Source organism: Triturus cristatus, chromosome 8, assembly GCF_964204655.1.
Source record: "Triturus cristatus chromosome 8, aTriCri1.1, whole genome shotgun sequence".
NCBI classification, from domain to species: Eukaryota; Metazoa; Chordata; class Amphibia; order Caudata; family Salamandridae; genus Triturus; species Triturus cristatus.
In genome coordinates, this window is record NC_140591.1 from 1,192,076,584 (window position 1) to 1,192,101,810 (window position 25,227).

Genomic DNA, 25,227 nt, shown 5'->3' on the forward strand with positions numbered 1-25,227 from the left:
TATGGCGTTTCGATATTACGCATGTACTGCATATTTATTTTTCAACATATTGCAAACCCACTTCAGAAGCTTGTTGCCTCCCACTGCAGTTGCTTTGTTAAAAATTATTTTATTCACAGGTACAATTTCAGAAAAACGTAACTACAGTTTACAAAAAGTATTTTTATTCAATGACTTGCCATGTCTACATAGAAAAAGATCTAAAATTTTGCATTGTCATAATGTAAACCTACAATTTCTTGATAGTGCTAAAGATGGCTCTGGAGCATATATATTTGTACATTATCATCTATATTGTACCATAGTTTCATGCATCACGTCTACAAAAAGTAGGTGAAAATATATAGGTACATGTACTTCAAGTCTGACAAATTTAGAATATGTTCTTTGCTGGCCTTCTAATGTGCATCAGACATTTGCACAGATGCTTTCTGGCCTTTAGGCAAGGGTTTAAAAAACACTTCCAGCTCTAACACTGTTGATTTTAGTTTTTTAGTTACAAAAGAAAATAAATATTACATTGATATTGTTAAAAATGCAACCAGTCTTTTTTGTACACTGTAAGAGACATCTGTTGATGGTTCACAAGTCCAAATGGCAGTCCCTTTTTTCTAGAAAGATTTCTTCTTATTATACTTCCCTTTTTCCCCTACAATGTGTGCTGTTCGATGGGAACACAATCAAGGTAGTATAATCAGAGCATATTATTATACATGCAAAGAGTTCCTGAAGAATAAACCCACATTTTGAAAGTTCGGTGGGCCTGCGATGCTCCTTGATGTATTGGCTTTGAAAATATGGCTCACAAACTCTGAGGGTGCCTTAGTTCATTTGGTCAGCCCTGCACCTTTGATGATAGGCTCCCTATTAAGATAGGTTGCCCAATAAACTAAGTTGAAAGTTCCAAACAGAACTGGAAAAACTATCCTGGACATTTTGTCGATCTTACTGACACTATTGTAGGTCTTCTTGCTTTCTGGTGGCTTGTCTTCCACAGCTTTCACAAGAGTGGAAGCTGAATTTGAGATGGTTGATGGAGCCTGGTCCTTGGGGATATTTGGCGCTTGAGTCATTCGGCCACCGGTGTAGGCATTAACAGGCTTCTTGGCTTGTAACTCGCGCTCCTTTTTCTGTGTAATAATAAGAAATAAAGGGTAAATACAAAAAAAGTGTAATCTATGTACAAAAGTCCCAACGTTTGCATACTGGAATAATAGTACCTTTCTGAAAGCAAGTTATAATTGTATGAAAACATGTAGTTGTCAGCATGCAAAGTAATACTTATTTAGGGTTAGTAATACTCATTTAGGGTTAGTAATACTCATTTAGGGTTTGGCAGAGAGGGAGGAATGCATTAATTTGGCGGTCCTCCTGCCTCACCAAATAACAGTTTTTTCCGCTCTTTGCAAAGTCTAGGAAACTGGTGTGTTACAATGGACAGAGCTTCTGCTGGCTCAGCTGATAGTAACATCTGGCCCAGCAGTCTATAAGCAACAAGACAGCTAGAGCACAGTAGTGGCCGCTTCCATTTTAAAATCATGGGGCGAATATTTTGACCCATTGTTAGGAACCAGCTAAGTTCTCCATTGTGGTCCACTATAAGCAGTGTTTATAATGGTCCGCGATTGAGAGCTCTGGAGTTGAGGCTGAGGCCAAGACATTGAGAGTTTCTCATACTGTGGGTAAGTGGGTATAAAAGCAAAGCCTTCCTTAAAAAATAAAACAGCTTACTTACACACTACCTTGTGCTCCTCTCTGGTACTGCAGTCCCTCCAAGGCATCAAGGCAGACAAGAGACTCAGAGCCACTCTTCCTAACTAATCCTGACGCTGCTCTGCTGCTACTGATAATATCAGCAAGCATGAGAGAAGCACCAGGATTAGTTAGAGTGGGTTGCCTCGTCTTTCCCTCAGGCACTGGAGGACTATGCCTGCTCTCCACACAGTTGTCTAAGAAAACTCGGGTTGGAGAGGTTTGAAATGTGCATGTCAGGCTGGCCGTCGCAAGACAGCCAGCTAAAGTGACATGCGCAGTTTAAACTGGAGCAGCAAACACCTCTACTTCTTGCTGTCAATCAGCAGCAATGGCCTGTCCCACTCTGACACCCGGCTCAGGCTGGCTGCACTGAAAAATCAAAAGGTAATAAAATATCTTTATTATCATTTTACTTTTCATGTTTGCTGCAGGGGTAGGGGGACAGTGCTTCTCTAGAAGAGGAATCGCTGTTGCTGGAGCATAGTAGCTGTGCTGCTGCACTAATGAGGGCAGGGCGATAGTCACTCATTTTTCCTGTCTGTATCTGCCTTGCGAGGCAACCCTCCAGTGCTGTAAAGAGAGTCTGTGTCAGGCAGGAGGGTCTTCTGCTAAAGTGGTGAAGGTCATGGAAGACCATCAGCCAGGGTTTAAATAACCTCATTAGCTAGAATATGTAATACAAAAAATAATGTCTGAATTTTACAAATCTGCATGAAGTATGAGAATGCTGAGGCACTTTCTAACATTAATCTTTCAAAATAAAAGCACAAAATTTTAGGTCAGACAATAATGGTTATATTGGTGAACAAACGCGCTCCTCTAACATCCAACGATTTTACTGGGTGTAATTCCAATTAATAAAAATTAAAATGTATTATCTAAATATGACACAGGAATTCATTGACAGTTAATAAAGGAAAACTGGAGAATAGGACTTAATAATTTCAACAAATGTTTATTGGAGCAACACAACCAAATTTCTACGAGCTTTTTTGTTAATCATTGAGATAGAAACATGTATCTAGTGAGAACCATGATTACATTATTAAATCTTTTATATAGGAGATGACAATGTAAAATCCATTATGGAGGATTTATCTCTTCTGGAAAATACTGGCAGAGAATCTGTTACCGCAAGTCTATACATAAGGGCCCAATTGCCAATATAGATGTTTTCATTGTGAGGTGGCCAAATGTAGGCAGGTTGTTGAGAGCATTTGGTCAGATAGGGCAGGTTGGTGAGAACATTTGGTCAGATAGGGCTTGGAGGTGAGGTCCATCCAATAAAGGTAATTTAGGACGTAGAAGTTTTTAAGGACTCAAACAATGAAGAATTCCAATGCTTATGTCTGGTAATGCTCAAGTGAATCTTGCTAAAGAATCATCAAGATTGCCTTATGGGGGAACCATGGTTTCACAGTGGATGAAAATCAAGATAAGGTTTCATGTATATATAGTGGTGATCTTAGAATAATTGTCAAGAATTCCTGATGGGCTAGGGGACTTGGAGATGTTGCTTGAAAATGAATTTACCTTGAAAAAACAAAGACAAGAGGCGGTTGACAACAGAGGAACAGTTGATTTAAATAAACGCTACGGCGGGCTGTACAGTTACAGAAGCAGGTCTGAGGACTGTCTCAAAGTACAATCAATCTGAGCAAGGTACTATACATTTATTTGGGTATCATAAAGTGTTTCCTTTGATCCTTTTTTGGTAAAGAATGCAGGCCTTTTCCTTGTAGTCGGAAATAAGGCCCTTGATAACAAATGCAGGTGGGCCTCGACCTTGCGTGGGCCACATTGGGTGTCAGTGAGTAGCGTGCCCAGATGTCTGGCATGAGGGGCGCGTGATCGCAGCGTGTACTGTGTGTGCTGACTCTTGATTGGCTATGTGTTCCTATCCTCAAGTGACATCTGACTTTATGGTGTTTTTGGGAGTGCTTGCACCCCTCCGGCCATGTGTGCTTTATTGGTGCCAATATCCCTGGACCATTGTGGTGTTGCTGCGCCTATCTGTGGGACTTGATCTGAGTTTCCTGTTCACATTTTGTCTGACAGCTACATGCCACCCCACCTATGACCTGTCAATCAGTAACCTCAGGCCTAGGTCCCAGCGATTCCCTGACCACGTATTTCTCAACTGGGTTGACAAGAGTTCATGATGAGTGAATTTGATAATGGAGATGCAATTTTATTCTTACATATGAATGTATCGTTATTAACACTGACATCAACTTTTTCAACATTAACATTCCCCCCACTAGTTGAGTTTTGAACTACACTATCCAAACCATAGTTCATGAGAGTCCATTATTGGTGATTTGTTGTTCTTCAGTTTTGTCCATTACTACTTTCCTAGTTACTTGCAGTCTATCCAATTTGAGGACTGCGTTTTTACAGCAGGAAACCCCACATTTCAGGAATGCACACAAAAACATTAGCAATAAGAAAACGAGTAGAAATGACGTGCACAGTCCGAACAGCCACAGGGGGAACCAGGAAAACCTGTTTGAAAACTATTCCTGCTCAGGGGAACCTCCCTCCTTATGCATGTCTTTTTGTAAGCGGTGCAGTGCTTGGATGGCAAGAGTCAGAGTCCCATTGTCCATGTTGTTTCCTGGAATAAACATGCAGCAGCACACACCAATCTTGCCATACACCCCTCCCTCCATTGTGGTGATTAAGTCCAACACATATCGATGTTGCAACACCATGAGGCTGATGGCTCTCATTTCTTCCTTCATTGAATTAAGGCTAAACTCAGTGCTATTCATGAGCTTGAGCATTTCCCACCTGACTTTCTGCAACAAAGCGGGCATTCAATTTCATCTGTAAAGTGAAGAAGCGTATGGACCCTCCCGCTGATACTTGTGCATCAGAGAATAGTCGAAATTCTTCCGGAATGTCCTTTTTCTGAGCCCAACCAGAATAACCAGCAGTTTGTTCTTCATGAGCCTCATGCAATAAATGCATCTTCTTCCTTAACAATTGTTGGTACAAATGAGACATGTCTTCTCCTGGAATGACAAGCGTTGGGTTGGATATGGACGAGGTAGCAGAGGCCACGCCATCCAGGGATAAGCTGAGTGTGTGCAAAGCCGCTGCACTGCTAAAAGGTATCCATCGGAGTGGAGGTGCCCCACTGATTGTTTGGAATGTGCAGGATTGTGCCACAGTTGCATTCTTGCCCAGAGGAATTGTTCTTTTACCTCTTAAACACAAGGAATACAGTGTAAGTTGGAGTACAATTAGGGGCTGCCCCTTCCAATCTAGCCATGTATATCCACTCACCTTGGTATCCCAGATTTCCTGGCATGGGGTATCTGAGCAGTTTTTAAACCCTCCCCTACGAGACTCAGTACCCTTCGTATCATCCAGATGGATGGCCCTACACTGGAACTCCATATCTGGGGTCCATTTGTTATTAAAGAAGACTGTCCCACATACGCTAAGGGCCACCCTGGGACCAGAGATGGAAGCAGCGGCGGATGTGTTCGTGCAGTGTTTAAGTGGCTTTGCTACCACCAAGAATCTCTTTTCTGGGAAGTCTCGGGGTCAAATAGCACCCTCTCCTATGGTGTCTCTAGTGCGCATCCTATCGTGCTCACTTTGAATGTCAGTAGGCTCTGTGAAAAGGTACAGTGTTGTTGGATTGGTCTCATATCGAGTCGGATTCACTACTACTCTGTGGGGTGGAGAAGGCATTTCGCTTTTTCAGGGGATACCTCTTGGGACAAGTAAAGTCTATCTGCGGCTACTGCATGTGGTATCAGTGAACGGACATAATTGACATGGCTGATGTCTTGGAGGCCAGGACAGTCATGTGTTGATACCATGTGTTGTGTAAGCGGGCGCTGTGTAGTGCATGGGGGATACTAGTGTTTGGTGTTGTGTAAGCGGGCGCTATGTAGTGCATGTGGGGTAGTAGTGTAATTACAAGTGATATGGGAGAGGTCCCTACACAAGAACTGTGATAGTTTTGGGGTGGACTCCATTTGAATAGGTATTTCTTTGGTGATGAATGGATGCGGGAACACCCATAGTAAACAGAGGGTATATAGAACTGCAACAATACACAACTTATTGACTATTGCAGGTCATGGGATAAATTGAGGGGAGCTGTCTGTAGCCCTCTGGTAATTAGGAGTTTCTCAGGTTTAAAAAGTTCAAAACAAAAAGTTCATGGTATAGCTCGTAGTTCTCAGTTTGCACACTGTAGATCCTATCAGGGTGCTGATGTGGCCACTGAAAAAGTTGGTGCTTTTGGACATTCAATTTCTGACATGTTGGATAAGACCTACGTTCATTAGTTAGTTAAAAAACTGTGCATTATTGCATGTGCAGTCGGCATTCATTCTTTTTAGGGTTCCTGTGCTCTTCTTTAGGGGTGTGTTCTTCAAACTCCATTCATGCAATTTTAGTGAGGCACCGGAAGGTGCTCCCAGTCGGGGTATCTATTTTTGATGGTTTATGTTACAGAGTGGGCATTGTTTACGGAACACCTCAGTTTTTTATGAGTTCCTAGGCCTCCACCCTCTCTGTACCTAACTGGGTGTCAGACTGGTGAAGTATTTGCACGGAGTGATCTCCTTAACATTTGGGTAGTATCAATTGTAGCTAGGGCTCTATAGGCATCGCCAGCCCTCCTCTCCTAGTGTGTGCATGGGGAACACTATCAGTGCCTGCGGTATCTTTTGACCTACACTTGCGTGGGATGATGTTTAAGACTTTGCCCTGCCACAGAGGAAGAGAGGTATACTCTGATCCCTGTGACACCATTGCTTGGAACTGCGTGAGTGACTTTTGTCTGTGGTCAAAACTCTGCACTCCCTGGCAGAGGGATCCCTATGGGAGTCAGAATCAGTCTCAGACTCTCTTGGACTTGTGGAACTAGTCCCTTGCAAGTTGTAGGTAAAACGACATGCTGAAGCCAAAGAAGTGCTGCCCACTGGGCCTACTGAGAGATTCACCAAGAAAAGAGGTACAGTGCACTCTAGGAGTTGTAGTCCTACTCGCCCTGAAGTCTTGAGCTGTTACCTCATTCTCATGGACCTCCAGCAGCCGAAGCTCCTTTGACTTACTTTTACCGCAACCAAGACTTGTTGGTCACCAGGCTGATTTCTGACCCCCTAACTTGACTCTGCATTAAAAGAGCAGATCCCAGGAACAGAAAAAAATGTCAGCAAAGACCCCACTCTGGTGTTCCTACATCTTCTTCTTGGCAGCGTTTTCCCCATGGAAAAAGCAGCCTTGGCACAATCGGATTGAAGTTCATTGACAGCCCAAAGCTACCTCTGCACCCAGACTCACAGAGCAAGGTAAAAGTGAACCGGCTGTTGAAGCTTAGTCCTCGGACTCCAAAGACATCTACCCTGTGATGGTAGAAAGTAATTTGACTTCGAAGGAACCGTTTGTCACTAAGCAACCTTTCCCTTTGACCGCAATGTCAAAAGCCCATTTTAAAGCCCACTAACAGCTCAGAAGTTACCTCTGCACCCAGATCCCCTGAGCACACTTAAAATACTCCTACTGTTGAAACTTGGTCCTGGTCCCCCAAAGATCTCTACCCTGCTAGGCTGGAATGGAATTCAACCCCTATGTGACCGTTTGTCACTAGCAGAATGTTCCATTGACTGCAATGTTAAATGTCTGCAGTATTTAATGCATTTATTTTCTAATGCTTTGAAAAATCATAACTCTGCTTATATGTATGATACAAAGTTTGTTCTGGTGTCTGAATGTATATAGAAATAAGCTCTATTTTTATAAATTGGTGTCAGATTTCTCTCCACTAATGCCTGACTGCTCTTTGCCACACTACCAGGACTGAGCTAAGGATTATTGTTATTGAATCTAAGGGCCATCTTCAAGGCATAGTGATAATATTACATGGTAAGGTTTCACAGCTATACCACATAATTTTCCACTTTCCTACAGGCTTCTTTTGTGTGGTCCTTTGGGTGCCTCCCTAGATTTCACGTGATCTGTTATCTCATTGTTCATGAAACAGAGGTGGTTGGAAAGCTGCTCCATGGCCACTGCGTACCCCTGATCATGTTGTTTGCGGTGTTTGGGGTTGGGCTTACTGCTTTCTCCATGTGGTGTATGTAAGGCCTTGTGTGTTGGCTGATTGCTAAGCCTGATACGGGGGTGAGCACATTTTGCATTCTACTCTCGCTCGGAGCTGTGATGGACTTCACGGGTCCCCCTTCCTCTAGGCACCCCCTCTACCTTGGACCTTGTCTCCCTAGTGTGTTTGGATCTGCTTTTACTGCTTGTGACTAGGGATCTCTTACTAGTGAACATGCTTCTGTCTCTATTCCTGAGGGGTATGACATGATGATCAGACTGTGGAAATTTGAAAAACTCAAGAGGAATGGAAGCATTACTACGATCACAAGAACGCAGAGTTTCTCTGGTTATGGCCACACGCTCCCGCTGTTGTCCTGCCTGATGAAGATGATCCTGGACTGGGCCAGGCTTTGGGATGCTTGGCTACTCTGGTGAACATCCCAGATGACTTAACACCAGTGCATACGCTTTGCAAAGTATTATTTTTTGTGCATGTGCTGCGGTGATAGTGGGCTATTCACTATCTCAGCGTAAGAGAAACCTGGCTCCCTACAGTTAAGGACAACTTCATTTCAGAACTAAAAAGGGAGCCTCCATTTGGCTGGAGACTTCTAGTTTTTTGGGGGTACTGTTGGGACCACGTGCTATGAAGGAATTTTGGCCCTGGGCTCAATGCCCGAGAATGGTGACCTTTCAATTTGATAATTAAAACCCATCATAATTAGATTTGACTCCGGAGTTCTGATTGCCTGCTTTTAAGGCCTGGTCGTGGAGCTGCCATGCCACCTTGTCAGACTGCCATCTCCCTGGAGTGTGGCCATCCAGCCCTGCCCAGCAGGTGCGTGGGCCCTAGGATCCCGCAGGTACCCTGAATGGCAAATTCTAGTGAGGATATCTGATCGACATAGCATGCAGCGGCGCTGAATTCCAGAATGGTAGTAAAAGTGTGAATTCCCAATTTTGTCTCCTTGATCCTTCTTTAGATTTTTAATACAGCAAACTTTGAGGTGTAGGTGAAATGGGTGTTACGCAACGGGGGTCAATTTACTGCACATTTGGGTTCTGCGTCTGTGTGAAGACACTATCTTCCTAGACAGCTACCCCTCCCTGCCACAGTTGCGGCCCTGGTCCCTGTTGGGCTGGGTTCCCTGTCTGCTGTTGCTGTTGCCACATGTTTATCCAACTACCTGATCCATGTTGTGGTGGTGCAGTGGTTGACTGAACTCCCTGCGGCTGAGTGTAGGGTGCATTCAGATTTCCCTGGGCTTGATTTTGTGTATGGAGATTTTTTGGGAACTGAGCCTGTCTTATTGACTTCTGTTTGTATGATTTTAGTCGGCACCTGTCTGCCATTTGGTCCATTTTGTGACAATAGAAACATTCCCTGAGGTCTGGTTCCTGTCAACCACCCTGGCCTCTGCCATTATAGCTATTTAGAGACCCTCTGGAGTTTTGTGGTGGAACCCACTTTCAGGCTTGTGCCATTTGAACGCTTGCGGCCAAAGTGGCCCCCTCAAGGGTCGTCTTTTTCAATTTGTGTTCGACCAACTTAGCGGTGTCTCTCTGGGCTTGCTCCAGTTTGAGAGTCATCCTAGTGAGTCACTGTGTGGGGGGGCTGTGACTGCCTGCCCATCTCACGTTCAGCTTCCCTCCTCATTTGGTTGGTTGGGAAGCTTTCTTGTGGAGGTTTTCTGCCTACTTTCTGGGCAGTATTTCTGTAAAAGCTACGTGTTTGTGTACCATATTCAGCAGCAAAAAGGGGTCTTCAGGCATGGAAAATGCATCACATAGTGCCAGACAGCCTCGTCTGCACTACTCCCTTGGGCGTGGAGGTGCTAAAGTGGCCGCAGAGGCTGAGTTCGGTGGTCCTAGCTGGTCCTTGTTGCCGCCATTGTCCTGTGTGCCTTAGCCCTGATTACCACCTTGTGCTGGGGGACTCAGTGGGAGAGTGTGCAACACGGTCCAGACTCCCTTTCTCCTTACATACCCTATTGTTAAATTCCCGAGTTAGGCCCATGTAGCGAGACAGCTTAATTCTCACATTGTCCTAGAAAATAACATTTCAGTGGTGAACGTTTGCACACATTTCATGCACAATAATGTTGGATTAGTTTCTCTGAAACTACTTTGTTTACACATTCAACTTCGCATAATATTATCACGATACCTTGAACATCACGTACTAGGCATGCCTACGGACTAGGTACAAAAATCATCCTATCTTCATCCACGGGGCAGTGCTATCTACATATCCATAACATCACTAATCTAGCGCACACATTGCGAAGGCTGCTTTTTATTATAAATATTAGGGATCCCAATAGATTGGGAGAGGAGGCACTTCTGCTGACACCGATGGTCCCTGCATGCTGAGAAATCTCCATGCACTGGTCTGACATTCCGTAAGGGGTGTCCAACTAGAGACCAAGATTTCGTCTTTCACTCTATCTGATCAGGTAATGGAGTTAGATTGTGCCTTGGGGGAATTCTTGGCTCTACACCCATACACACTCTAGGTACACTTAGTGTAGGGTCCACATCGTAGGAGTACATTAGATTACCATACTGCATATATGCCATCATATATTCATTGCTTCAGCACCATGGTAGAAATGTATCTACTGTTCACTCTATTGATTCTTGTAATCGCCTTTATTTGCTTCTGTCTCCTAATCATTGCAGCACACGTATTTTATACAAGAATAATGTTGGTTCAGTAAATATTATTGAAAATGTCCCTCTGTGTATTCTCTGTATATTTCTCTGAGAATAAGGAGAATAAGTGAGCATGAGTGACTGAGTGAAAGGATCTGTGCTGTTTCCACAATCCTTGAGTGTTCAGGGCTGTCATGTTCAGTGGTTGCCAGAAACTGTTCGCTACCTGGTAGTTTAGGGCGGCTTACAGTGGAGTGGAGAAGTGTGGCTCAATGATTAGAGTGGCAGACGCTGATGCAGAGGTCTAGCCCGGGACCAGGGTTCAATTCCCTGCCTCGGCGGGTCTTGGGCTCAAACATTCCACGGACCTGATAATTCTCGCCTCGGTGCCTATTCCAATCATGGAGTCCCACTCTGCAACTCTGGGCAATAGCTTGCTTAATCTCCACAACAGCCCCACAATGCTAAGGTTGCCTGGCCTCCACCTTGGGGTTGCCCAGGAATGGACGCCTCACAGGGAAAGCCAGGATGGGTTCCACAGCGGTATTCGTACAAGCGCCTTGAGACCCTTGCAGGTGAGTAGTGCGCCATACAAGTATCAAATTTACATTTACAAGTTTACGCTGTGAGCTAGCTGGTCTATAGGCCAACATATCCTGCTGGGGTGTCCGGAATCAATCTTGACACCAAACCCTTTGTTTATGTTGTCCAAACAATGCGCAGATCCTACGGACTAGTAGGAACAACACGACAGGGCACCACCAACATTGGTTAGGACCCTATTTAACGGACACATCTGAGTAGTTCAGTTGTGCTTTCTCTGAGACCTCTACTCACATTTTAATCGTAGATGTCCGTAGTGGCAAAAGGGAATCCGCCACAGCTTAGTAGGTATGTCCTGTGTATTGACTGTATGTTTTATCAAGCTTGAAGGATTAAAGAATAATCCCATATTGTACAAACGGAATCCCAATAAATTCATTTTTATAAAAAACATTTTTCATTTTTACAATGTCTGAACATGGAGAGGACGTTGAAGTACAAGCAGCTACTCTAAATATTTCTGTAAATTGCAGACAGACAGTTACTATAAAATTATTACAACATGGCCTCCCGGCAACGGGTGGAGATGATACCTTCATGGTCGAGGCACACAAAGCAATCAGGACAGAGGTATTTTATTTTTGGGTTACATTCCCAGCTGCACACGCATGCACAACATTGTTTCACACTTATATTGAAGATGAGACACCAGATGAATAATTTCCATACTTGGACATAGAAGTCCCGCTAACTTACCAAGAGCATATAAATTGGTTTAAAGCCGCCCTCCCCCATACTGTAGAAAATGTGAGACTCTGTCTGCTCTGTATAGAAGGAGCGACCTGGCCAGTCTTAGCATCATATACACCACACCCAGACATTCAGAGGTTACCAGCAGCAGAAACGCGCACACTATATGAAGATTTAGTAAAACCTTACAGAAATCTTACACAATTTATAGTTCAACCTGTGAGGGCTGCTCAGGCTGCACAACCTCAATTGGCTACTACAGGTATCAGCCATCAAACGCTGAATGCTGTAATAGGAAAGATTCCCACCAGTCTGGAACAAGTACCCTTCTGGATAACACAAAAAGCAGCACGGCTTGAAGCGGTTTTTCCCCATACGGCTCGACAGGAAAATTACAGAATTCTTACAATTTGCTTGCCCATGGGATGGCTACTCCTATAGAAGATTGTGCCACTTGGGGTACAGTCTTTGCTACTGTTTACACCATAACTCATGGTACCCCTTCAATAGTGGTAATACCAGATGTATTGAAACATAATGGATAGAATGAGTATGGGGCAGAACCTGCCCTGGACTTAGGGATCAAACTAATAGGCAATTTTGCCCAAGTTTCTGCAATGATGTTAAGTAACATAAAAGGGGAGGCAGCCACGATGACTATACACCAAAGCCTGAGGGAATTCACTCATAAACAGCAGGAGAGGGAGTTACCTAAGATTATCAGAGAAACATATGCTTTTCTGGGAAGAGATAATCTGGGAGCCAGAACTGGTAAACCAGTGGTTAAGGGTAATTCTGAAAAGGATAACTCTAAGCAAGCACCCAATTCTTCTAAAAAGAAATGGGATAATAAACAAAAAAATAATAAACAAAATAAACAACAGTCACAGAGTTAGTATCCTCAACAGGAGTGCACTGAAAAGATATTTCAATCTCAGAAACTGTGATAATATTTGAAAGCCTGACAGATATCAGGATACTGATACACATTCCTCTCGTTCCTTTCAGGATCAATCTGAGAAACGCTTGGAGAGAAGAGGATGGTCAGAGCCAAGATCAGAAGAGTGAGTCAAGTTGAAAAGGGAGACACATCGCACTTCAGACTACATCAACAAACAAGAAGATAAAAAAAATCTATGAAACCTCAATTTAAAAATAAAATGTAGCAGGTATTAAGATCAGAAATGTCCAGCCTGCTGAGGACTCTGCTTCTGAATGGGGACTGGGCAGTGACAATGCTAGATAGTGCAGCAGAAGGCACAATAGCACGCCAGAACCTGATGGATTTTCTGGAAGTAGTAGCGTGAGTATATCATGGTGGAAACACTTGATATGAGAGTAAGTGTCCCACTTCATTTACACAAAATAACACTTCAGATAGAAGGGGATATAAAAAGACAGGTGAAGGTCTCTTTTGGAAGGACCTGACACATAGTTACAACATTCTTTTGGCTGAAAAGAATTAGCTATCTGAGTTTGTGATAGATTGCACAATGGGGGAAGTAGTTTTACCTGCTTTCTCTGACCTCGTAGCAGAATCAGTTAAAAATGTATACGCACAGGAGTGGGCGTCAGCTTTAGTGCCTGCTCTATACCACAAACATGTTGGGTGGGATGATGAGTCTCCTCATCACGAGATCCCATTAAAAACCATCCCTCAACCGCAGAGATAGTACCCACACTAAACATGAAGCAAAGAAACAAGTCAGGGAGATCTTATATCAACTTGAGTATTAGAGAATTGCACCTCATCTATGAATAATCCTTTTTTCCCGTAATGAAACTCGACAATTCATATAGTTTAGTCTTAGATTACAGAAATTTAAATGCATGCACACACACATTTACAGAACTGATGAATAACATTGTGTGGGAAGAAATACAAAACAACACTAGGCATATGAAATGGTTTATCTGTCAGAATATAGCGCCTGGAAGAAGATATTTGACCTATTTTTCAACGCTAGAGTCTCAGCGGCAATTTTGTCGTTTACCACAAGGGTAAAAGAAAAGCCCTGGGCTGTTTTCAGCAGGAGTAACAGAGTTACTTCAAAATATTGATAAGAAGGCGGTGTCCTATGTAAATGATATTTATCTGACGGACAGTGAATTAATGAAACATTTGCCTAGAGTGAACAACATAATAGTCGGGTTTGCTTACCTGGGTTACAAATTTAATTTCAAGAAATCAAAAATAGCCCACCTCAGTGTCCTATTTTTGGGATATGAGTTAACAAGTGAAGGCAAAAGCCTGGCACCACATTTAAAAAAAAAAAGATGTATACTGCTCCATCGTCTAACAACTCTGAAAAGACTACAATCCATTTTAATTTTGGCAGAACTTACATTTTGGATTACGCAGAAATGGTAAAACGATTCTACTCTATTGCTCACTGTTTTCAAGGGCTTTATGCAAGCACTGGAAACAGGAACAGGAGAAGTGGAAACAAGTGTAATGACTCCAGCAATAACCTTTGCCCCGGCTTAAAGTTGATCCAATTTCATGCATCAATATAAGAACAAAAATTGTTCCATGCTATTGAAGAAGCATGTTTCCCATGTGAATGCCACCAATTATTATGTTTGCACATACCTTCCTGCGGATATCAAAGAAAATATGGCATTTGGTGTTTTGCCCCTAACAAAGGCTGTAAGTTGCACCTTTCAGATGAAAATGCTAGATACTGCAGAATTTTATAGAAGGCAGGATGGATCCTTGCTATCAAGGGTGCAACAAAGCATAATTTCAAATCTATGCAAAACGCAGAATTCAACCATAGCAGAGCAAAGATCAATAGCCCATTTAAGAAAGGACAAGAGGGGAGGATTTCTACATTACAGCAAGCTAATGCTTGTGAATGGACCAGCTGTTTCCTACTTATGCATAAGGCAGGACCTACTGGGACCAATGTGTGTCAAAAATAGGCATGATGGAAGATGGAAATAGAACCTGTAAAGATAAAATAGTGCATTCTCTCTATACCCACTATTATTTCCAACACCTGCTTTAATAGTTTATAAGGGAGTATTCTCTATATATGCAGCGACTGGCTCATTTTTATCCTCATGGGGGATGGAATGGAGAATGCTATCTTCCTTCCTCCTGGTGAGGATATATCAGACTGATAGGCTACCAGGGAGGATACATCCCTACAACAAAGAATGGCAGAATGAGTTTGAGTTTTTAGGACTCCTAATCTAACCAGTAGAGATACGGAAGAACACTGCCCTAATAAATGACCTAGCACAGTTAGTGGTAACCCTGGCAATGTATACCGATCAGCCTTGGCAAATATAACAGATAAAATGATTGCAATCAGGGATATGTCTCTACAGAACAGACTGTCACTTGACAAATTATTGTCCAAGGAGTGTGAGGTATGCCAGGTCATTAAACAGGGATGCTGCACCTATATCCCAGCTAAAGGTAATCATACATATAGACCAAAAAGAGAGATTCATACGGTTGGGGAAGAGGCAAGGGACAAAACGAAATGAGGATTGTGGGAATCTGTGTCTTCTCGGGTTGGGGGGGACCTAGATAGAGGCGGTAGTACTAGTGAGCTTGGAGCTCCTCATCATTCTCCAGGTTGCCATTTCAGTTAAGACAAAATGCATTTCCTCTTTGTTGTCTCCTATTTGTATTCCCAAGTAACATCCAGGGTTATATTTTAAAATGAACCCTTTCTATCAGACTTCCAGAAAGGCTATGATGTACCCTATGATTGAAGAAAAGTTAAAGGCATAATGAATGTAATCATTTAAAGTGTGTCACTAAAAAATGTCAGAGGTGTGATACATACCATCAATTACGAGTTGTAACCATTGCAATGGAGAAATAACATATAGATTTGTGTACAGAGAGCACTAACATCTGCATGTCACTGGTATTTAACAGGCCTTTAACCGGTAAATATCAACCAACTTGACCTTTCAATATTTTCCTGAAGGAAAATCCGAGGGTTGCTGATAACTAACCTTCTCGTAATTGCAACACTCATGGAGTTTGCACAGGTGTTAAAATGTATCATGCCAATGAGTCATAACATGCAGAAACCGTTTTAACACACCAAATTCAGCATGTGTTGACTTGCTACCAGGCCAAATGTTTGGCAAGTTTCACCTGCAGGAATCTTTCAGAGGAAAACTATGAGGGTGTGATAATTATCAAACAACTATTTATTCCAATCCCTGTGCAAGATCCTGTTCACACAAGACTCTAAATTTAGCCCTGAATGCGGGTCAAAATGTAAAAAAATCACAACATTATAGTTGTGGCCAATTGGTCACTCATTGTTGAGGTCTAATTTAAATATTGACATTTGCTTCCCTGTTTTCTCCTGGAGATTTTATTTTTATTTGCAATAAAAACCATGCCAAACAAATACAATTTAGTTTGATGGTATGTTTCACAGTGGTCAGCTATTGTATAGTTTCTGTATACAGTGATAATGACTACTGCAGTAACAAGTGGCATGGTCACAATGTACTGTAATACGCAGCCACAATCCAAGGCATACACAATATGATTTGATTGACAAGTGATGTAATCTGTGCTCTTCTAAGTTTAATGTATGCCTGCTTTCTGCATTTTCACTGAATGGAAAACATTGGTTTTAGGCCTGGGCCCTAAGACAATCTCATTGAGCAAGAACATCCTAAAGGTGGTGCATAAACCAATGGATAACCTAATGCTCTGGCACTAAACATGAGAACAGCTCCTGTGTTAATAGCTGTGTCTGGTATTTTAGCCCAAATGGGATCCCACAAGTAAGCGACTTAGAATGGCTACCAAATTGCTGTCCTTCTATATAAAGTGTATAATGTGAGATGGGTAGGTGGCATTCAAGTTGACCATTGCTTTCCATATGGAAACCAGTAGGCTTGTTGAAAGATTAAGGCTTCAGAGATCCCCTCAAGAGGCAATGAGATGTTGTAATGCTATGCCTACTTTCTGACTAAAGCAGATGCCCGAGAATGGAGGAGGAACCAGCCCCTTCCTGATTCTATGTATGCACCATGTTATAGTGTCATTTAGTCATGTGAGAAGGCTGCGACAAATCTTAGGAAACCCACACAGGTCATTATGGAATTTTTACTCAGCCTCAGGTCAAAAATGGCAAAGCAAATGTAGACAGCAGCGTACCAATCTAGACAGGAGATTTGTCCAGAAACCTTCAGGAAAATTATATCAGGCCATTCACAGAGCTGGACAAATTTAGGGAGGTGACCGACCTCATTAATATTGAGATCCAAAGTTAGCATCATAGGAGCATGCAGGCCAGCTGGCTTAAAACCCATGAACACATTGCCAGTATGGTTATGTTGCAGACGGCAGCAGATATAGAAGAAGAGGAGAGTGAGCTCCTCAATCACTTGTCACATAGCACAGAAACATTGGTTTATAGAAAAGAGATGATCTCTCCCCCAACCTGAAAGAAGAACAGCAGAAGAACTACGGACATTTGATGTAATTCTATTCCAACATGGTTTCCTTATAGTCAGGGTTCATCCATTATAATATCCACAGTAATGACACTGGAGACAGCAAACCAGTCAAATCTAAAATGTATAGGATCTTTTACGTCCTGAGGACCAGCTTCTAGAAAGAGGCAGTCAAGATGCTGGATCTGAGTGTTTTACAACTCTCACGTTTTAGTTCAGTCCAGTAGTTCAGATGGATGTCTCAGTCAACCCTCATAAAATTCAGGTCCTTTGAGCACCATGGACTCACCTTTGTCATTAATGCAGATGCACATGCGATTGCCTGAGAAGATCAGCTCCTTAATTTGCTCAGTATTTTTTAATTTGGCATTTTACTACTAGTAGATTGCTACTACTGCAGGAAGCTAAAGAGAGGTTCATATTTACCACTACTGTGGGCCACTTTATTTAAATTTGACTTAAAAAATATATTTTTACGGTGAAGCATCTGGTGAAATGGTTCTATAGCTCAATGTCTGAGAGGACCCTCAATCCTTTATTAAAGCTACGTGGGCAGTTGGAAACGTATTAGATAGGGATCTCTCAGACTCAGACTGGAACAGAGTTCTAGCCTACCCTAAGACAGACTTGCGAAATTCAAGGTTGAAATACACACAGTTGAGTTATTTGCAAATGACCTATATGACACTCCAAAGAATGGAAGTTGTTAATGGCAGCAAAAATTCATGGCTGCCCAATGTGCAAGTATAGCGATGCTGATTTTATGCACATGACCAGGGCCTGAACCAAACTGGATCGGTTTTGGGACGAGGTACTGGTGATGGTGGGTGCAACACTGGAGCACATGCTTGACTCCACAGTCGAGGTCTGTCTGCTAGGGCGTTTTCCTCGATCGACCAAACGGAAGGTTTGGAAACAGGTTTATTGATCTTGCCTTGGTCCTAGCCAGGAGGAGGACAGCAATGGCCTGGAAGTCTGTTGGCAGGCTCGAGGTGGGGTTCTGGAAGCAAGAAGTGACTCACTGGGCTAGGGTGGAGGGATGAGTTTTGACTAGGGAGGAATCGAGGGGGCTGTGACAGCATCCCATCGCGGAACAGTGGAAAAAAGTCCTGAAAGCCTGGCAACACCCAGAGCGTAATCATAGTGGCGATGGGGGAGTCAAGGTGGGACCCAGCTAGATGGGGAGGGCACACCTGCAGTGGGGTGACTAGTATGAGGGACAACCCCTGATGAGAAGCCTGAGAGCAGGGAAGATACTAGAGAAATGTAAATTTGTAAATATGATACTTGTATAGCGCACTACTCACCCGCAAGGGTCTCAAGGCGCTTGTACGAATACCGCGGTGGAACCCATCCTGGCTTTCCCTGTGAGGCATCCACTCCTGGGCACCCCCAAGGTGGAGGCCAGGCATCCTTTAGCGTTGTGGGGGCCGTTGTGGAGATTAAGCAAGCTATTGCCCAGAGTTGCAGAGTGAGACTCCATGATTGGAATAGGCACCAAGGCGAGAATTATCGGGTCCGTGGAATTTTTATGCCCAAGACCCGCCGGGGCGGGGAATTGAACCCTGGTCCCAGGCCAGACCTCTGCATCAGGGTCTGCCGCTCTAACCATTGAGCCACACTTCTCCACAGAAGGGACTTGGCGTGCCTCTGCGTCTGAGCGGGGTGTTAGTAGCATCCGCCCCCCTTGCTCAAACATGATCAGGAGGAGATAACTGCTGGGCCAGTGGCTTGATAGGGAGGGACCGCAGACCCTCACCTATCCCGTACACCGAGTTTCCTCAGAACATTTCTATATTATTGTAATCATTGGACCACCCTTCACAATTTCGTTGACAGTTGACTTTGTTATGTCTCATACAGGAGGCATCCCCTCAGAAGCTCCTTCCCAAACTGGGTTAGATCATCTTAAAATCATAAATACATAAAGACCAGATAAGGCATTGCATTGACACAATCTCCAACGGTTGCACTACAGACACAGAGTGCTGCTATTACTCCATGCACTGTGTTTGTTGTAGATCCTTGGCAAGGGGTGTTAGACAGAATGGATGTATACGAATTGGCTTGAACATGTCTCTTATCTGTGTACTACATTGTATTCAAAATGGTGCCATGTACAATGCTGCAACTGTAATGCTATTATATCAAATGCCCCAAAAAATATGCTTAACAAAAAAGTATAGGAGGAGCTCATGTTTGGATGAAATATATGAGATTTCATGATTCCAATCTATTCTCACTCAAAAAAACAGAAACTCTCTACAAAAATGTACATCGGCTATTATTTATGAGCAAATAGTTGACTATGTTTGTTGATTTGTGTTTTTTATTTTTCATGTTGCTGCTCCTCTCATAATAATTCAAAGTAGGTTGGTAACTCATGCTACTCATCATCGTGATTTATTTGCTGTGGAATGAAATTGGATGTAAAAACTGATACACGAGCTATTCTACTTAAAAGAAAAGAGCATTACTGAAGGTTTTTCAATATACAGATCACACACAATTAAGAAACAAAATGAGATAACAATTCAGGTTTTCAATATACAGATGCCACACAATCAAGAAGCAGAATGAGCTAACTATTCAGGGGATACAGATGACACACAATTAAGAAACAAAGGGGCATATTTACAAGGGCTTTATCTCTGCTTTTTTGGCTTACAAAGCCAAAAAAGCGGAGATAAAACCAGCGCCCTATTTACAAGAGGGTGCTAACATGCATAATCACATGTTAGCACCCTTTTTCCCAACGCCTCCCTTTGCATCTCCAATGAGATGCAAAGTGGGCGTTACTGGGCGTACCCAAGATGGACTACCTTGCAAATATCGCTGATGTTTACATCACGATATTTACAAGGCAGCCCACATGATTTTAGCACACATTAGATTTTGGCGAAAACTACCGTTTTCGCCAAAACCTAACGTCTGCTAAAATCCTGACTTAGCCATCCCTAACATAGGGGGTGGATTATGCTGATACGACCCTGTGGGTTGTATCAGCAAGGTTATCGCCCTTTTGCAGGGAACCTCGCTGGAAAACCAGCGATGTTCCCTGCAAAAGGGCGATAACCTCGCTATCTCTGGAACATTTTTCGCCCTGGAGTAACGTGTTGTTAATAACGCGCTACCAGGGCGATAAATACCAGAGATAGCCTGCGATAATATTATTATCGCTAAGCACGGCCAGCGATAATTATCGCTGGCCGTTGTTAATATGCCCCTAAATGAGATAACAATTCAGGTTTTCAATATACAGGTGACACACAATCAAGAAGCAAAATGAGCTCACAATTCACAAGCAGTACAACACGCTTAAATAGTGGAAAGAGCTGATGTTCTGGATGTATCCTTAATGTACACAGTTGAGCAAATTGGTCCATCCACACACATTAGGTTCATGGCTAGCATACAGCCACTGACCTCCAAACACATTAGTGACAGGAAAAATGTAGATATTTAAAATAGTTACCTTGATTTTTGCCGCCTCCAGCGCTTTCTTACCATCCCACGCCCAGCTTCTCTTGGTAAAATAGTTCACGGTGGCAAATTCAATCAATGCAGAAAACACAAAAGCGTAGCACACAGCTATGAACCAGTCCATTGCAGTTGCATAGGCCACTTTGGGCAATGAGTTGCGTGCACTGATGCTCAGTGTGGTCATCGTAAGTACTGTAGTTACACCTTCAAAGATAAGTAAAAACGAGTCTTGGTAAATGCATTAGGTTTTGCCTATGGGATTAATAATAAGCTGTTTGAGCAGGCGAAACAAAAATCTAAAATATCCGACATCATATCCGAGTTGACTACCAGTATTCGGTTCAGTACCCAGTGGCATCACCTGAAGAGAAAATGTATGCAAGAGCAATTTTTAAATTCAATTAAAAGAATAACAAGTGGATGACATTGTTGTCCAGTTCTTCCAATAGGTGGAGAAAGTGACGTGAGATCTTCACACGGCTCGTGCACCCACACTAATATAACTGCCCAAAATAAAGGCATAAAATCAAGTTCAGAAACTTACGTCCACATTAAATGTAGAGTGTGATCAAATGAATACTCTTCAGTGGCACCACGATGAAAAGATCAGGAATGTAACACAGCTGTTTCGATGAGTGCAGCCAGGAAAAGTTAAAATAAAAGTTCCACACAACTGCGGATGGACACAGTAATTGGGTTAAGGGAACTTATAAGAGACCCCTTTTAATATATAATTACAAGAGATTTCAAAAGCACAGCGCAAGCGCTGTGCAGGCGAAACCATAAAAGATCAGTAACCGATAATTACACCAGTGTTGTAATCTGGTCAAGAATGCTGCTGAACAGAGCATATTTTGATATTTCCCAATTTAATGATTCTCAATTTACTCACAATGGAAGAAGACTGCATGCCTGGTTGCAGTCTTCTTCCATTGTGAGTAAATTGAGAATCATTAAATTGGGAAATATCAAAATATGCTCTTTACAGCACTGGAAACATCAGAAGTGGGGAAGGGGTGCTCTGTAAAAACATTGTTGAACGTGAATTTGCACTCGTAAATGGATTAATGTCATTTAAAAATCACACCAGTATATTGTAATTTGATATGTGAGCAAATCCAACCAGAGTCATAATTTCTGGGTGTTGCATGACACGGGTAAGGGATGGTTCACCATTTCTGGTGAGTTTCCCATGTTCATTTTCTCACAGTGTTAGTGGGCTACAACCTTATTTGCAGACCAGATTTTATTTTTTAAACTACCTCAATAAAATCAGTCTCTATTTTGAGATTACTACCACAGGATATTCAAAGTATAGTTTTCAGGGAAGGTTTTATAAACCTCACTGTCCTGCCTAGCGCCAAGCAGGCTTTGAGCCAACTTGTCTGACTCACAGAAACTAGGCATAGAAATCACAAACTGGGATCCCACTAACGCCTTAGTCTTTAGAAAACCTCATGGATAGGGGAAGATTAACATCTATTTCTCCTCTGATCCTAGTACATCTGGAACAGGGCTGATATAAACAGCAAGACAACACCACTGACAAATTCCAGGCCTGATGAAGATCCATCAAACTCTTCCGAACAGAGGTCGAAATGTGTACATCTTAATTTGAGGAAAAGGGTATCCACAGATTTTACTCGTACTCAGATGAGAGCTCCCAGGAATTTAAAAACTGGTGAAAAAGCCTGCGGTCTCCTCCATGGTCCCTCAACATGTGCAGATCAAACAGCAGAGTCCTCATGAGCATTTACTCCCAAGAGAAAGAGGCTTATTCTGTCTGAGCAGGTGGGGCAGGGTCTAGAAAATGGACTTCACCATTAAAAAAATGTATATACCACTCATTTTTGTGTTGCAAATATCGGATTTTATGAAAAGAACGTATGCCCACAAATAACAGTGACGGCACACAGACAACTTTCTTCAGCTATACTCATACACGCTTGTGAGTGTGACTTAAAAATTGGATGACATTTAAATTTCAAATATATACCTGCAAGCTATATTTGTCAGTCAGGAATAGTGTATTTTCTATCTACAAAGCTAAAAATATTTTGTTAGAATTATCCTCTCATTCTTAAAATTATATTTGGGTATCCTGAAACACTACTCATAAAGGATTTACTGATCTATTGAAGTAATGTGAAAAATAATTTGTGGTTTGTAATGCAAAAAAAATAAAGTGGGCTGTAAATAAGGCAGCGACCTATTACCAGTGTGAGTAGAAGAAAGAACAGAGAATCCATAACCAAAGTGTGGGACCCATCCTCATGCAATTATAAAATAGCCCACACCTACAGTTCAAAGGAGGATTTATCCTGTATATGTTGGTACAGTCCAGATAGGGACACCTGCAAATGTGGGTGAAAACCCTGAAACTTGCAGTTTTGTGGCTGTTTAAAAATGCTTTGCAGGTAACTTCTTATCATGCATAACGATTCGAGATTGACTTTTGTTAAGGGCTGGAGCAAATCTGTTTCGAGTGTGGGAAAAGGGAGGGAATATGTCTTAAAATGCTGGAGGCATGGAGCATGGTTTCCTCCATGGAGAGAAATGCATTTACAATAAGAAAATGCAAAGTAATCTCACTTAGGTTGTGCCATTGAAGCTATTTCTTACTTTAACTAATCAGCAGCATCATAAAAGTGTCACGGGGCAATGTTTAACACTCAACTAGATTATGGGATAACACTGTTAGTAAATGTTGGTAGCGTCCCCTAGATTAGGGAGCGTCCCCCTGAGCACCGCTGAAGACCCTCAGCCGGCTGGGTGAGGGATCTAGCTTCTATATGGAGCAAGTACAGAAACATGTTGCAGACATGCGTTCTGGAATGCAATCCCACAGAACAATTTGCTAACATATTGAAAGATTTATTAAGGAAAGCTGTGGAAGAGGGGGCCATAAATGACAGAACCAGTCAATTTCTCTTGCTCAACAATCCGAAAACACACTCTCTATGTATGCTCCCCAAAATTCAAGGACCGTCAACATCCTTCGTTCTGACCTATAGTGTCCACCAGAGGAAGTATACATAAGCCCATAGGCAAATTTCTTGACAAGCATTTACAACCCTTTGCCATCAGCATGAGTACATACATCAAAGACACTACGGATTTCCTCTAAAAAATTAACAACATCAGATTCAATAATGAGGATGAAATATGGCTATGTACAGCCGATGTCAACTCTCTCTACACTTCCATCCCTCACATCACAACCTCGGCATCAAAGCCATAGAGGAAGTATTACTCAACTCCAACCTGGACTACAATCTTCAACTGTTCCTGATGGAACTATTACAATTCACTCTGTACCAGAGCTATTTCAGGTGGAATGGCCAGTGCTACCTACAGTTAAACGGCACTTTGATTGGCAATTGCACTGCCCCTTCATATGCCAATATCTTTATGAACAAGTTTGAGGAGAACCACATACTCAACACCATCATTTGGAAAGATCATGCCATTACATTTTTCAGATACATTGAAGACATTTTCATTATCTGGCAGGGTTCACATGACAGCTTAATCGAATCACTGAACGCATTCAACAACATCAACGACAGAATTCAATTTACCTATGAAGTCAATGCAAAGTCCATAGCTTTTTTGGATTTGCTCATAAGCAGAGCTAACAATTCTTTAGAAACCAACCTTTACAGAAAAAGCATGAACAGAAATAATACATTGTATTACCACAGCTTTCACAACAATGCCCTCAAGAACCATCTTTCTTACTCTCAACTCTTGAGAGTGAAAAGAATCGTATCCAATCCGGTCAATTATGAACAATAAGCTAAAGACATGCTTGATTGTTTCAGTTAAAGAGGCTATCCTGATAATGTTTTGGAACAGGCCAAAAACCGCTGCTCAAAAAAATCCCATACCAACCTGTTTATCACTTCAAAGAGACCTGAAGAAAAACGGACAGTTGTTGTGTCCAAATTTTCCACCATGAGTCAATGATACAAGAAATCCATCAAAACCCACTGGTCTATTCTTGTTCAGAACCTGATTTCAAAGGTATTTTCAAAGAAACACCCATCTTCACGTACACCAGGGGTGGGAACTTGAAAGAACTCATAACACCAAGACCCAAAGACAACACGCAAATCAATTTTAAAGACACTGTACCTTGCTACAAATGCAGTAATTGCAATAACGTCATCAAGGGAGCCATCATCACCCATCCCATGAGGGGTACTAACATCAGACTTAGGGTCAATGGGAATTGTGATACTGCTAATGTCGTATATATGTTAAAATGCCCCTGCGACTTGGTTTACGTCAGCAAGACTGAAAGAAAGATCAAAACAAGAATACATGAACATAAGAGTAATTTCCGGACCAGGAACTCTAAATCAGTCATTGCAGCTCATTTCCTGGACAGTCATCACAACATCAGCCAACTGCAATTCCTCATTTTGGAAACAATCAAGAAAACAGAAGGAAGGGATAACAACAAGCATCTCTTATAAAGAGAGAACCATTGGATAAAGTTCTTAAACTCATTGAAACCAC

At 42.3% G+C, this 25,227-nt stretch overlaps 1 protein-coding gene across 3 annotated transcripts in view; it reads right to left on the reverse strand.

Moving 5' to 3' along the window:
• Positions 1-215: 215 nt before the first annotated feature.
• The window catches only part of GABRA5 (gamma-aminobutyric acid type A receptor subunit alpha5), a 567,778-nt gene continuing 542,766 nt past the window's right edge, over positions 216-25,227 (reverse strand). For all 3 annotated transcript variants that reach the window (XM_085622876.1, XM_085622878.1, XM_085622877.1), the window contains exons 9-10: positions 20,696-20,907; positions 216-1,130 (exon numbers count right to left, since the gene is read on the reverse strand). In XM_085622876.1, coding sequence (XP_085479002.1) covers positions 828-1,130; positions 20,696-20,907 — 515 coding nt within the window. In that variant the 3' untranslated portion in view covers positions 216-827. The remainder of the gene's footprint in view (positions 1,131-20,695; positions 20,908-25,227) is intronic.